Here is a 13,948-nt window from a genome sequence, read left to right as displayed (position 1 = left end):
ATAATAATGGCTACTTTGCACGTCATAGGCAGAGCTAACGTTCAGTCGAACAAAGTACCATTGCAAGAACAAGTGCACCGGCTACACTTTGGTGTGAAAATGATACACTCAAGTATAATGCTAATTTTCGCATACAACACTCTGTTATGTGTGCGCAAGACATAAGCCATTGCCCGCTGTACCCGACAGGCCTTTTGCTTGGCAGCTATGCAAAATGCCCATTAATAACGTTGAAGTGATCTGCCCCGCTTCTAAGCATGATGTAAAGGTGAACTTTTCACACAATACACAGTAGAACGCACAACTAGTCTACAATATTTTTAGACTGGTCTAAATGTGTTCACTGCTAGATCGCTTTCTCAAGTTTCTAATTTGTGTGTTTCATGATTCACCAATGAGATCTTATCTCTTATGCTTCAAGTGCACTATGACCCACTCGTGAGCCACTTAAATTTAGGTTCCTGCTCAGGCCGCAAAGGCACTACAGCATTGCCGTTGTATGTGTTTGGTCCACAGCAAAAGTACTTGTTGTACCCTGCCATAATTAAATACACCTAGCTGTTTGTGAAGGGGAATGTTCACATCCACATGAAAGCAGCATAAAGCTACAAAGGACACCCATTTGAATTTTAGGCTTCAGGCCCATGCTCATGAAAATTCCAACTATTCATGAGTCCAGTGCCTCATAGGCCTTTGATGCCAACAGTACATATATGTTTTCTATGGTACATTGAGGTGAGAGGTCATGCTTGAGCATAGTACTTCTGCTAAGCCAAAGCCCGTCTACACTCTGTTTTCAAATGTGTCCGATACAAATTTTGAAGTGAAGCTTTCTTTGCCTATTCCTTTGACTTTCCCACTGCTGCTGCGGACTGCTGCTGTCGCGTACACTGCGTCAAAGGGGGGGTTCAGAACATGTGTATATATGAGAGGCGTGATTAAGAGAGTAAAGGTGACAGGAGAAACTCATTTTCACCCCACCAGGCCGAATGTGCACAACGCCCTCTGGAGCTCCCTGGCTGGCGCCACATTAGCCGCTTGACAGCTGTAATTATGTGTGACTCCCCTCAGAAACATTGCAGAAACTGCAGCGCTTCCTTTTCTACTAATGTGCAAGGCCAGTGGGGAGCCAGATAGAACTGTAGAGAGGAGAAGGAGAGGGAGGAGAAGAAGGCATTTCTTGTACAAGAGATGGGGGGAGGTGATGTGAGAAGGCAAGGAAACCCCACTACTATACGACAGCAGTTGTGGGGAAACAGGATAAGCTTAAGTTCAAGGTATGGTACAGTACGTTGCTGCTATTTCTGAAAAATAAACGCCATGCAATTATGTCAAGCGGGCAACTTATGCAAGGCATGCAGAAGCAGAGCCGCATTAATTGAACCCCACCACGGTCCAGGAGACACTATGGAAGTGGTCGATCGTCAAATCAACACTTCTGTGCACGCCGCATTAGCTTTGCGGCTATGGCATTGCTAGAGGTCGTGTATTTGATCACAATCGCGGCAGCTGCATATCGACGGGAATGAAATAGAAAACACATGTGCACTTAGATTTTGGGGCACGTTAAAGAACGTCACGGTGTCAAAATTAATCCGTAGTCTGCCACTATGACTTGCCTCATTATCCAAGTGTGATTTTACCACCTACAACCCCATAATCGAATTCAAGTTTAACACTTCTGCCACCATATGATATGTCATGTGAGGAAATGACAATGCTCAACCCTCTCAGAGGTTATAAAATATGGCATACAACAACGCCTCAAGCAATCACCTCTCCCTGTGTGTTCTGTGTACTACGCAGACAAAAAGCAGTGATTCACGCAACGTAATGTTTCACATCAACTCACCACTTTCATTTTAGCATAAACATTGAAGAAATTAAGCTTTAGCCATCAATATCACTGCTAATTATCGTCAATCAAAGCATACAGCATGGAAAGATTCGCTTACATCGATTCCCACAGTGCGTGGGATCTGCATAATTTTTTTACCTGTGCTATACAGTGCAACCATGATATAAAAATATTAGATATAACGAAATAAATAAGACTTGTTTCTTGCCACTATTATAATTTAACAACTGTTTGCTTATATGAATATCAAACAAAACGAAATAATTTTCATGTCAAATGTGACTTGATTATAACAAGTTTTAGCTGTATACCTTTTGAGAAGCTTTCACTGCTGAATTCTGATTATTTCCTCTAAAGTTGCTATCAGTCTGCAACTTTCTTTATGTGCTTTTTCCTTCTTTGTTTTTTATTATAGGGTGGCATGTACCTCCTGCAGTTGATGGACAACTATGCTGTCACTGGCATCACATTACTATTTATAGTGTTCTTCCAGGCTGTCGCACTATCGTGGATATATGGTGAGCACATATACATAGCTAACATTTCATTATAAATTCGAGTCCACATTGGACTTCTGTCGGCTGACAAGACCTCTCTTTCTCTTTTATTTTTTTGTAGGAACAAGCAACATCTCTGATAACATCAAAGAAATGCTTGGACGTCGCCCAAGTGCCCTCTTCCGGATGAGCTGGTCAATCTTTATACCAGTCGTGTGTGTGGTAAGCATAAAACAGCAGTTTTATTTTCTATGTCATTTCCTACAAAACCCTCTATGCTTCCATCACAATGGGTTGCAAAATTTTCTAAGGCATTTGGCTGTGCCTAGCTGAGATTGCTAGTTCCATGTTCTAAAGCTTTATTTGTGATCCACGTAGCATCAAAATAAAATGGAAGGGGTCTCGCTCTATTTACGCAGAATCATATAAAATAACCGTGTTTTTTTTTATGTTAACTCACATTAAATAGAGGAAAGCTTTGCTTGTTCCCAGGTAAAGCTACTCGTGCTTTTCCATTGTGAGATTACAAGTACATAGGCAAGAAGATTCTTATCTCATGTGGCTGGCCAGAGGGACACTACTTTGGGGGCATGCTGTATGCCTGCAGCACATCTTTTTTATTATTGTTATTCTCCTTTCCTTCTTATTGAGATGTTGTACCAATACTGATTTAAGATGGTGATAAAGTGTTATGCACCTCCTTATTTGACTGTGCAGGCCATATTCCTGTTCTCTGTGATCAAGTACCAACCGATTGTGTATGCCAAGACATATGAATACCCATGGTGGGGCGAGATGCTAGGATGGTTCATGGCACTCGCCTCCATGGTCATGATTCCTGCGTACATGATCTACTTCCTCCTCACCACACCTGGCTCTCTACGAGAGGTAAGGCAGGAGATACAGCATCGCAAACTAACTACCGTATTTACTCGCATAATGATCGCACTCGCGTAATGATCGCACCCCTAAATTTTGTCGTCAAAATTCGATTTTTTTTATTCCCCGCGTAATGATCGCACCCCAAACTTGCCGCAGCGATATGTCGTGTGCTAAGTCTAGCTAATAATGATCGCGCTTACTATCTGTCGAATGCAACGCGAACGACTCTTCAAGACAAGCCAAGCGGCCTGCACGCACCAAACATTAAGTAGATGCCTCATTTCATTACTTTCGTCACTTTCCGCACATCTATGACAAAATGAGGTACAACCAAACTTGCCTTTATTATGGGTTGGCTTTATAATGGTAGATCTCAACAAAAACAATAAAGGCGCATTTCGACTCTTTTCATCTGCTTTTGTACTCGTGAGCACGCAACAAATCGCGCGCGGCAATGATAGTAGCCACGTTTACTTGATACGATAAAAGTGCACCCTATTCATACGCCGACGCTTGTAACACAGCTAAGATATTCGCCCACCCTTAGCGGAAACGTGCCGTATTAGGATAGTAGTGAAGACAGATGTCGCAGTTTCCGCAGCACGTCACCCATGCATTTCTATGTCACTGGCAGCTAAGCGCGCCCACCTGTTTCTGTCCCCTCAAAGTGGACATGGCTACGTTACTGTCGCAAACTTGCCGATATTAACGATATTATTCATCACTGATACGGAAGAAACTGTTTCAATACACGTAATGTACTCACGAGAAGAAAAAAAAATCGCGTTCGGCGCGCTCGGCTTGCTCCGCCGGCCGCCATTTTTGTTTTGGTGTCCCGCACCCGCAGTCTCGCATCCCGCAGCAAACGCGGGGCGAAAAAAAAAAAAATTTTTTTTCGCGGTAAATTTAACCCGCGTAATGATCGCACCCCTGAATTTGCGTCAATTTTTCTGACAAAAAAAGTGCGATCATTATGCGAGTAAATACGGTAGTTTATCAGTCTTATGGTGAGATGTCATGTAGTTAGCAAAAATTTTGGTCATAAGCCAAGACCACTTCATTGAATACTGGTGGCTCAAAAAGGCAGGTCATTTACATAATTTAACAGTCATTTATTTAATTAAGCATCAACGTACAAATTCACTTCTAGAAGTGAATTGAAAAGCCTAATTTGCCAGTGGTCTTCTGGGAAATGTATTTTTGACTTGTGGATTAATTGCTGGTTGTGTTGATATAATGTATCATTGCATGAAAGCTGGGTACGATGCAATTGGACACAAAATAAGCAGAAGTTTAAGCATGACAGGAAAGAGTGTAATGTCTCTTCTTCACTCTTTCTTGTCCTAGTCTTACTTCTCTCTGTTTCTCGTCCCGTTACACCATTATAAGTATGAACCAGCTAGCCCAGCAGCAAGTATAGTGATGCATGCAGGTTGATTATGCCCTAGTGATGCCAAACTATCGATAGTACTATATCAATACTATTGATAGTTCAGTCAGTATGTGTTAGTATCAATAGGTTTTTGAAACAATGATAGTGCAAAAAAGTATATCAATAGTATTACCATCCATAGCACTATTGATAGTGCGGTAGATTTCCATTAATATGACTCCGGTTAATTCGATTTTTTGGCTAATCCGATCTCGACCAAAGATCCCTGTCGGTGCCAATGCATTTTCATGGGCCCAAACTTTTGTTATTTCAATCCTAAAATTTGCCTTCGCCAGATAATTCGAACGTGACGAGCCGGCATGCTCGTGCCTTACCACTATGGTGACTCCAATAGCGACCCTTTTAGTAATGTCTGTCTCGCCGGAGCTTGGGGGGACAGTGAATACGTTGAACACACGTCATCTCCCATCGAAAATGCCCATTTTAGGCCTGCCCTAAGATGATTTTCAAGCAACAACCATGATTTAAAATGTCTGATTACGGTATTTAACCGATTCTAATGATGCCTCCCCCCTTTCTTTTTCTTGCTGTTTTTTAAAAGTCGGGCCGATAATTGCCTGCGCTGTGCAATTGGACATGAAATGAATACTGGCTTTAAAGCTGACTTTAAAAATCGTGCGGCAAAACTGAATTTGCCACTATGGCTCAACAGTATTAGACCCTTGCCAATTTTTCTTTTCTAAAGAGATTGGGTGAGCATTAGATTTGTACTTTGTTTAGGAGTTTTAATGTCATTTCTACACTAATTTTCTACTTTGGACATAGAAAATTGGCAAGCGTTTGTTTCCAGGACGTGTTAGAATCGGGCAAATACTTCCAAATGAATCAGCGGTGTGTTCTGGCATTTTTTCTGCATCTTGCTTAATTTGACACGCCAGATAATTTAATCAATTTCGCTGGCCCCCTCAGGTTCGAATTAATGGAAGTCGACTGTATTTTGATATTTTGGCATGAAACTATCGATAGTAAAACAAAGGCTATTGGTGGTAGCACTTTTGTTAGTACTATCAATAGTATTATGATAGTTTGCTATTGACAGTGATATCAATAATTTTGAGATTTCTGGCTAGTAATATTGCCATAAACTTTGCTGTGATGCCCAGTTCATGCAGTTGGGAACAGTAAAACGTCACCAAGTTTGTGCCGCAGTGTTTATGTCCGGTACATTCAATGATCTTACATTATTGATAATGCGCTATCGATAGTAGATAGCACAAAAACTCTAAATAGTACCATCTATAGTAAACTATTGATATCAACAGTACTATCGAGCCACTGTGCTATCGATAACGTAAAATCATATGTAAACACTGTAAACTTGGGTGACATTTCCAGGTGGCCAATTGCATGAACTAAGCGTTACTGATGGTCAGTTATAGCAACATTTCTGGCAGTATCACTAGCCAGAAATTGCAAAACTATCGATATATCGTAATACTATCGACAGTACTATAGCTAGTACTAACATCAATTGTTTTTGTGCTATCAATATTTTCATAGTGATATGTTGTAATACTATCAATGTTCAATTCACAGATAGTTTTGCATCACTGTTATGCTCCCTATATGGAAAAGGTTACTAGTGGTCTGTAAGTCAGATTGTATAATGATGAGGATGTTGATGATGAAATAGAATGATGACAACACTGACCAATATTGTTGCCTCATTCCTTCCTTCCAGAGGATCCTAGCAGGTGTTACTCCACAGCTAGTGGGACATGACGAGAAAGAGGAGAAGGAGTACACGTTTAGCAATGGGGCCCTTCAGCCGTAGACACTCAAGACCAAGTTCACCGTCGACAAGATCATCATGCGTCATTTCATCTCATCAACCATTGCACCCACGCATTGTATCTATGCATCACCTTCGTGTACGACATCACCTATTTTTGTGGATCAAGTGTGTGTTCACACTGCCTGCTCTACTCAACATCGCCAGTAAATTATAATGCAATGCACATTCACACATGAATGAAAACACTCTTGTGTTTTTTTTTTGCATATAAAGAGAATCAAAAAGCCTTTGACCTTTGTTTTATTCTTACTACTGCGACAAAATAGGAGCAGTAAATTTTACTGTGTGTGCGCTCTAGGGAAACATGGTGGTTGGAATACAGATTTTGTTAACAACTTGAACTTAACAAAGTTCGTGCTGCTTATTATCGAGCGCAGATAAATGCACTTCCTCTCAACTCAAGTAGCCTCTGCACTTCTAATACAGGTCAGCCATTCCTGCTATGGAGGATATGCTCTGTGTAGAAACATGTCCCCGCTTAATGAGCCGCCTACCGGTAAACGATTAAAAAGCACATGATAATGAAATACTATACTGATAACTTAGCAATTGCAGAGGAGCATTGTGTGGGCACAGTGGTGACATTAGTAAAGCGATTGTGCTGCATTTTAACCATACAAAGGGGGAAGTGCCTGTCAGCATCCAAGAAGGTCCCATCCAAGAAGGATACAGGAATTACCCTTTGTGGAAAATCTAACAACAATTGATGCCTCCAAGAACTGCAGATGTGGTACCTGGTACTTTCTTGCATCTTCCACACATCTGCACCTCCCCCCCTTTTCAATTTTTACATATTGTTTGCATCTTAATGTGCCTGAAAATATCTTTATAATGTCGAAGGCCTCTACAATGAAATGACCTGTATAACTGCGGAATAATTTTGTCCCGGTTTTATTGTGAACTGTACTGTGCGCGACCTTTACAACGGAGTGGTCTGTATAACAAATGAATTCCGAGACCCCAAGCACTTTGTTATAAAGGCGTTCGACTGCAGTGTGTACGCTATTCGTCTGCATGAACGTGAAATACACTTCTAGAAATGGCTTCTCTGCAATAAAAAATATTGTGGGAAGAAGCCCCTTTTGCAATCTCGACATACTGAACAAACAGCGCAGACAACAAGACTGCGGGGGCAATACAATACGGACGCTGGCAATCAAATTGTGGTTTATTCAAGGAACGGATATATATATATATATATATATAAAGAGAAAGGCGGGAAGCAAGGAAGATAGCCAATGTCACATACACACTCAAAAACAAAAACACACACAATTAAAGCTGTGGATTATGAGGCATCCAATGATGCAAGAGCTACGATCCGCTGGCAACTACCAACTGCAACTATCACGCGAGCAAACTAAAGGAACTTGTAATTAAATAAGCAAGAAAGGCAGCGATAACAAACAACTAATTACCAAACGGACTACAAAAACAAAAGTACACGTGGGAACGGTTTTGAAAATGAGCGTGCCAGGTGAGTAATAATCTGCAAAAAAATCAAACAGGTGCTAGTTGTGGAGATATAAAACCTCTTTATCATGTAGTAAAACACTCCATGCACATAACACATAACCTCTTTTTTTAATCATGTACGCTTGATTCCCAAATCTCACGTGCTCACTGTCCCCGGTATATACAAACTGCACAGGCCACATCAAAAAGAGGTGAGCACCCATATGTGTTAAAATCCAATGCCAAGGTGCTGACTATTCCTTTCAACAATTTCAAATGTTCCTGCAACTTGATCATTTAGACGTACACCTAATATTCTATGTTTGATTCAACTGAGCTATTCCCAAGGCATATTAAAGCAGCGCGATGGAACGAGTACAAGAACAGAACTAAAATAGGACTAGCACTGACTGCCAAACAAAACTTTATTGGAATACACCAGCCACTTATAGTTTGTCAAAAAACAACAACGAAGAAGCATCAATAAGGTTTAGCTGGCACTGCAGCAGCAGTGTAACACAGCAGTGTAAGCAGTGTAAACAGCAAAGCAGTGTAACAAAGCAGCGTAAACAGCAGTGTAAGCACTAATGCTGTTTCTGTTCAGGGGCTCTGTAAGTGTGATTGAGCGTGGAAGCAGGAGCTAGGGCCCATCTCACCAACACAAAATTTCTTCATGTCATTGTGAAACCTATACTTAATTTACTATATGTGATGGAGGCAGGCCCTTGAGGCTGGGGGGGGGGGGGAGGAATGGGGGGGCAGTGCTTCCCTGCAATAGAACCTGTGGAGGCGCCTGCCCCCATTGCAAGCACCCCCTTTCATTCGGTTCCAGAGCCCCTGATTGTGTTCTTGTCTTCGTCCCATCGCGCTGCTTCGTATACCACGAAAATCAACCGTATTGCCCAAATAGAGTTGTTGCTACTAAAAAAAAAAAAATTCTGATATTCGTACACCTATTCAAAAGGAATTAAATAACCGCCATTTCTGTTTCGCAATAAGGGGGTACATGAGTCGGGCAGTTCAATTACAACACCAGTGTGCCACTTCATTTATTTATTTATTTTTTAGTTGCAGCATCACTAAATTCGTCGATCCGTCAAACACAGTGGTGGTATTTGCGTTGCCGTGCCGAACTTCGAAAGTGTAAGCAGTGGTGGTATCGATATGCGGTGCGTGGTTGTCCGTGAAGTTCATACCAAATAATACAAATTTCTTTCTGCGGGCACAGAACTATTGGGTGTTCAAACATACTGACTGACTTTTTATTACGATAGCAATTACATTATGAGCCACCTGTCCTGTGTACAAAGAAGACGTTGCATAGCAGATGAGAAAGAGGACACTTTACATCATAGATATGCATCGATTCTTGGCCAATCCCCTATAGTGGGTATATGAGCCACTCTAGAAAGCAAACAAGTAAGCAAGCTAGATATACATGCATTGTATCAAACGTAGTCCCATTTGAGTTCCCTTGAATTGTGCCTTGATAGCAATGATCACTCTCTTAATATCAGAAAAAGCACTATCCTAATTTCCCCTCAAAGCGTGCTTGTGCAAGTTTCCATTCTTTATTAACAAGTGAGTATCCCGCAGGTAAATTCACCTAAATATTTGGGTGTCACATACACTGAAAAGCTTAAAGGGACCCTGAAACGATTTTGACGATTTTCTACAAACGTACTGAGTCGTTAGAGCAGGTCCTTCTGATCTCGCCCATCTTTCGCCGATCTAGTGAGCTCGTTTCCGGTCAAACAACTGTAGTGTTGTGTTCCTGCATGCCTCCTCGTGGAACGTAAGCGGGGATGCGATCGTCGGCATTTGTGCGCTGTCCAAAGCTGTCGGCAATCTACAAAGACGGTTTAAACGCGTTAAAAGCTTCCCGGTTCATGCAGTACGTGTAGTGACCTTCATCTGTTGACTACCACTCACGCTGATTACCACTCACGTTGACTACCACTCTACATACACGCAGACGAACCAACAAAGGAATGCAGGGTCGATCGAAGCAGATTACGATGGCACGCACGCAGAAACAAGCGCGGTCAGGCACGGTCGCGGACGCTGCGAAGGAGAGAAACAGAGTTGACGTCACAATGCCGCGGTTTCCGGTCTCCGCTCCGCTCGCTCACTCAACGGGGGGGCGGAGCTACAGCGCAATTTCAACCGACGATTACGTCGCTCCTAATTGAAAAAAAAAAACCCCAAATTTTTCCTACATGGTTTATAAGGTTCCCGCATACGTATATGAGCGTCTTATTGAATCCGACAGACTCTTCAGCTTCCCTTTAAATGAATAAGCAGATGCACGGGCAGTAGCATCCCACGATGGCCCTGCAATCCCTATTCTATCTACGTCTGCCTTTATCATTATTGCGTGATTCAGAAAATTTCTACTACAAATAGCTTCGCCAGTCATCGCTGTCGACATCTGATTTCCCGCATCTCAATTTTTCTTGGAACAAGAAATGTTGTTTCACTAAAAAATTCGAAGTAACGATTATGAGACTACAGTGCAGAGTCCCTCCACTGAACTTTTACCTTCACAGGTCTGGTCTGGCTTATCACCTTTGTGTCCTTTATGCAATGAGAGTGAATATCTGCAACACTTCTAGACCTGTCGCCGGTTCATTATTCAAAGGAAAAGATTTCTGGAAGATCCCTTCCAAAACTCGGCTTGAATTTGACTATTCCGGTAATTCTTTCGTTTGGGGCTACCGTACTGTGTTACAGCCGCAGGAACGTTTGTGAAGCCCTTTGCAACTTTTTGGGCAAGACAAAAGGAATTGCATGCTAAAATCATTATTTTATTTCACTAAACTGGAAAACTTTATTATGGTCCTGCAGGACGCGCTTAGCGCATAGCGGCCATCTCCCACGTAGGGACCGACAAGGAGTACCTGACTGCCGCTTCGCGGGCCTGCAGGCGAGTAGTAGACTTCACTGAGGGACTTCTCCCATTTGTCCGCGGTAAAGTCGGGAAGAGCGTCTATACACCCCCAGAGCGTGTGTGCGAGTGTCGCCGTGTCTCCGCATGACGGGCACGTATCGCTGGGGTACGCGTCGGGATCGAATACGTGTAATTTGGCGGTGTTTGGGCACATGTGCATCTGTAGTAGGCGTAGTGTTAGCGCCTTTTAAAAAAACTTTATTGTCAAACGATGACACCCTTGGCACGCGAGTGGCGCTGTGTGATCGCTGATGAAATGGCAAGAGTCCCTTGTATGTACAGATAGATTGGCGTGATGCAGCACACCAGTGATGACATGAAATCACTTCTTTGGCGCCCCCGCGACCAGTGGTGGTCGCATGGGGCTGGGCCCTGGTCCTATGGGCCCCATCGGTCCCATTGGTGACCTCATGCCTGGCATCATCATGTTGGGGCATCGGGGTCCCGTCATGGGCATGTGGCCTGGCATAGGTCCTGACATGGAGCCCGGCATGTGTCCCATGTGGGGTGACCAGACTAGCGGCATCCGCTGTGGAGGACCCGGTTGTAGCGCTGCTGGTGGAGTAATCATGGCATCGGTTAGAGGCTTGGCCTGGTACTGGGAAGACTGGATCTTTCCCGCCTCGAATGCCGCCGTTGTGGCATCAATGAGGTTATGTGCCTGTTCCTCCATCTATTTCTGGCAGTAGAACTTGACGTTCTCCTTGTGTTTGCGGCCATTGCAGTGGTCTTGCGCATCGACGGCGAGGCGTGCGTGAGGTAGGTGCCACAGTAGTCGCAGTAGTATCTAATTCGTTATCTCGACCAGGCGGCCTCCTCTTTGGACTCGCGATTACACCGTAATGCCAAGACAGCAACAATGGACTGTCGTCTCATATACCAGAGAACAGCGAAGGCTTTCAGCGCTTCGCCTCTGGAAACAAATTTCTCAGCACCATTTTGCAGTGATGCCTTCACCTTCACAAATGGTAAGTTTGGGGTGTGGTGGCAGAAAGATGCGGCGCCCCAGGTAGCAGTGTTTTGTTATTTCGCTGTACGTAATGAGCACATCCCGGTTGTCCTCTAGATCGACGAGATGGCGTTGCCCGGGGACGGCGCGGTCGGTAAGCGCGCACGCTGCGTTGTGGGCGATCTCGTTGAGGTGGTGCGGGGCGCCCTACCCCCGACCGAGATGGGCGGGGCACCAGATGACAGTCTGGTGCTTGAGGGTGCTGGGTGTCCGCGCTACGGAGGGTGCGTAATGCCTGGTTGGAGACGACACCAAGTTCGAAAGCTTTGATGGCCGGTCTGGAGTCGCTGCAGATCACTTCCTGTTTGCCGTCGAGCACGGCCAGAGCTATGGCTATACTTGCTCCGTCACCAGGATCGTGGAGCATAATATTATCACATAATTCCACTGTAAGACTTAGAAACTTTATCATTCATACCTGTAACAGCAGACATTTTAATTCATATATACAAAACACTTATTTCATTTCACTTTATTTTCCCCCCAAAATTAAGAATAACAGTTTTATCACCGCCCGATTCATGGCTGATCCCCCAAAGTGGGTGGCGCCATTTACCTGAAGAACACGAATAAGAACATCGTCCAAGTTTCCTTCTTGATGGTCCTGACCTCCTACTTGTGATTTCGGCACACCTCCGCTCGACTGTTCTGGCCCAGCTTCTTGATGCGCCGATAGCGGGGCACCTTGGCGTTTCACGCACACCGTTGGTTCAACTGGCCAGAGATGTGTCGCTCGGTGCGCCGTTACGTGGCCTCTTGTGACCTTTGTTAGCGCCGGAAAAAGCCGCCAATCCTGTCTGCTGGCCATCTTCAGCCTCCCGAGGTTCCATATGAGCCGTTTCATCTCGTCGGCCTCGACTTACTTGGCCCATTTCCTCTGTCTGTCTGAGGAAACAGATGGGTTGACGTCACTACAGACTATGCGACGCGATTCGCGATCACCCGTGCTCTTCCCTTCAGCTGCAGGAACAACGTTGCGGTCTTCTTATACATGACGTCATTCTCCAGCATGGGGCACCACGGCAATTCCTAACCGACCGAAACAGAGTTTCTTACGAAGGTGATCGTGGACATTCTACGGTTTTGCTCGTCGCAACACAAGCTGACTACGATCTACGATCTACAAGCGAATGGCTTGACGGAGCGACAGAACCGAACAATTACCGACATGCTGGCGATGTATGTGTCCGCCGACCACCAGGAATGGGACACTGCAATGTCTTTTCTGACATTCGCATATAACACGTCAAGATATGAGACCGCTGGTTATTCGCCTTTCTTTGTCTTATTCGGCCAAAATCCAACGTTGCCTATGGACACATTAGTGCCTTCTTCCGCCCCCCCCCCCTCCTACCGAGTATGTTCGAGAGGATATTGCCGGTGCTGATTATGCACGTCAAGTACTTGACGTTGGCCGTGCTCGATTCAGAGAGCCGCAGATACACCAGCAATCTCGATACGATAGCCAACACAGGACTACCCACTTTGCCCCGGGGTCCCTTGTCCTCTGATCCTCAGCGTGCCGTGCCGGGCCTTCTGAAAAGCTGCTGTTCCCGTACACCGGCCCATATTGAGTGTGCCGCAAAGTGGCCGACGTAACGTACGTAATCACTCCGTTGCCGTCGTCCTCATTGGCTCAACCCCACACCGACACCGTACACGTCGTCAGCATGAAGCCATATCGTGTCCTAGACACTGATTAACACTGTGTGTGTAGCGATCCTTTTCCATGCCATCGTATTTCGACTGCATCGAGTCGGTGCTTTCGCCACCGGAGGGTAATGTTATGAACCACCTGTCTTGCAGACGAAGAAGACGTTGCATGTAGAAGAGAAAGAGGACGAGCTGTGCCCTGACCTACCATGTTCGTTGTTGTGGTGTCACTCGCTGTCACTCTTTAAAAATTATACATAACCCCTATTTGACATCTCCCCGTAACAATATGGACACTCAAGATGTATTTCTGCCTTCGCAGTCGGCGTCGCTGCGATGTTCCGTATTAAGTCCAAGGGCGATAACATCGTCACCGCGCGCCGTATGCTGTATGTG

At 44.4% G+C, this 13,948-nt stretch overlaps 1 protein-coding gene, 1 long non-coding RNA gene and 1 pseudogene across 2 annotated transcripts in view; 1 reads left to right on the top strand and 2 right to left on the bottom strand.

Annotated features, from left to right (window-relative positions):
• Positions 1 to 6,714, top strand: part of LOC135909285 (sodium- and chloride-dependent GABA transporter 1-like) — a 75,716-nt gene extending 69,002 nt beyond the window's left edge. The window contains exons 12-15 of the mRNA XM_065441210.1: positions 2,274 to 2,376; positions 2,477 to 2,577; positions 3,073 to 3,243; positions 6,372 to 6,714. Coding sequence (XP_065297282.1) covers positions 2,274 to 2,376; positions 2,477 to 2,577; positions 3,073 to 3,243; positions 6,372 to 6,464 — 468 coding nt within the window. The 3' untranslated portion in view covers positions 6,465 to 6,714. The remainder of the gene's footprint in view (positions 1 to 2,273; positions 2,377 to 2,476; positions 2,578 to 3,072; positions 3,244 to 6,371) is intronic.
• LOC139060123 (uncharacterized) overlaps positions 1 to 13,948 on the bottom strand; it is a 72,480-nt gene that overhangs the window by 12,211 nt on the left and 46,321 nt on the right. The window lies entirely within an intron of this gene.
• On the bottom strand, positions 11,213 to 12,771 carry LOC139060109 (U1 small nuclear ribonucleoprotein C-like; annotated as a pseudogene).

The sequence above is a fragment of the Dermacentor albipictus genome, chromosome 5, assembly GCF_038994185.2.
Source record: "Dermacentor albipictus isolate Rhodes 1998 colony chromosome 5, USDA_Dalb.pri_finalv2, whole genome shotgun sequence".
NCBI classification, from domain to species: Eukaryota; Metazoa; Arthropoda; class Arachnida; order Ixodida; family Ixodidae; genus Dermacentor; species Dermacentor albipictus.
Note: the sequence above shows the minus strand (reverse complement) of the source record. Positions and strands in the feature narration are given on the sequence as shown.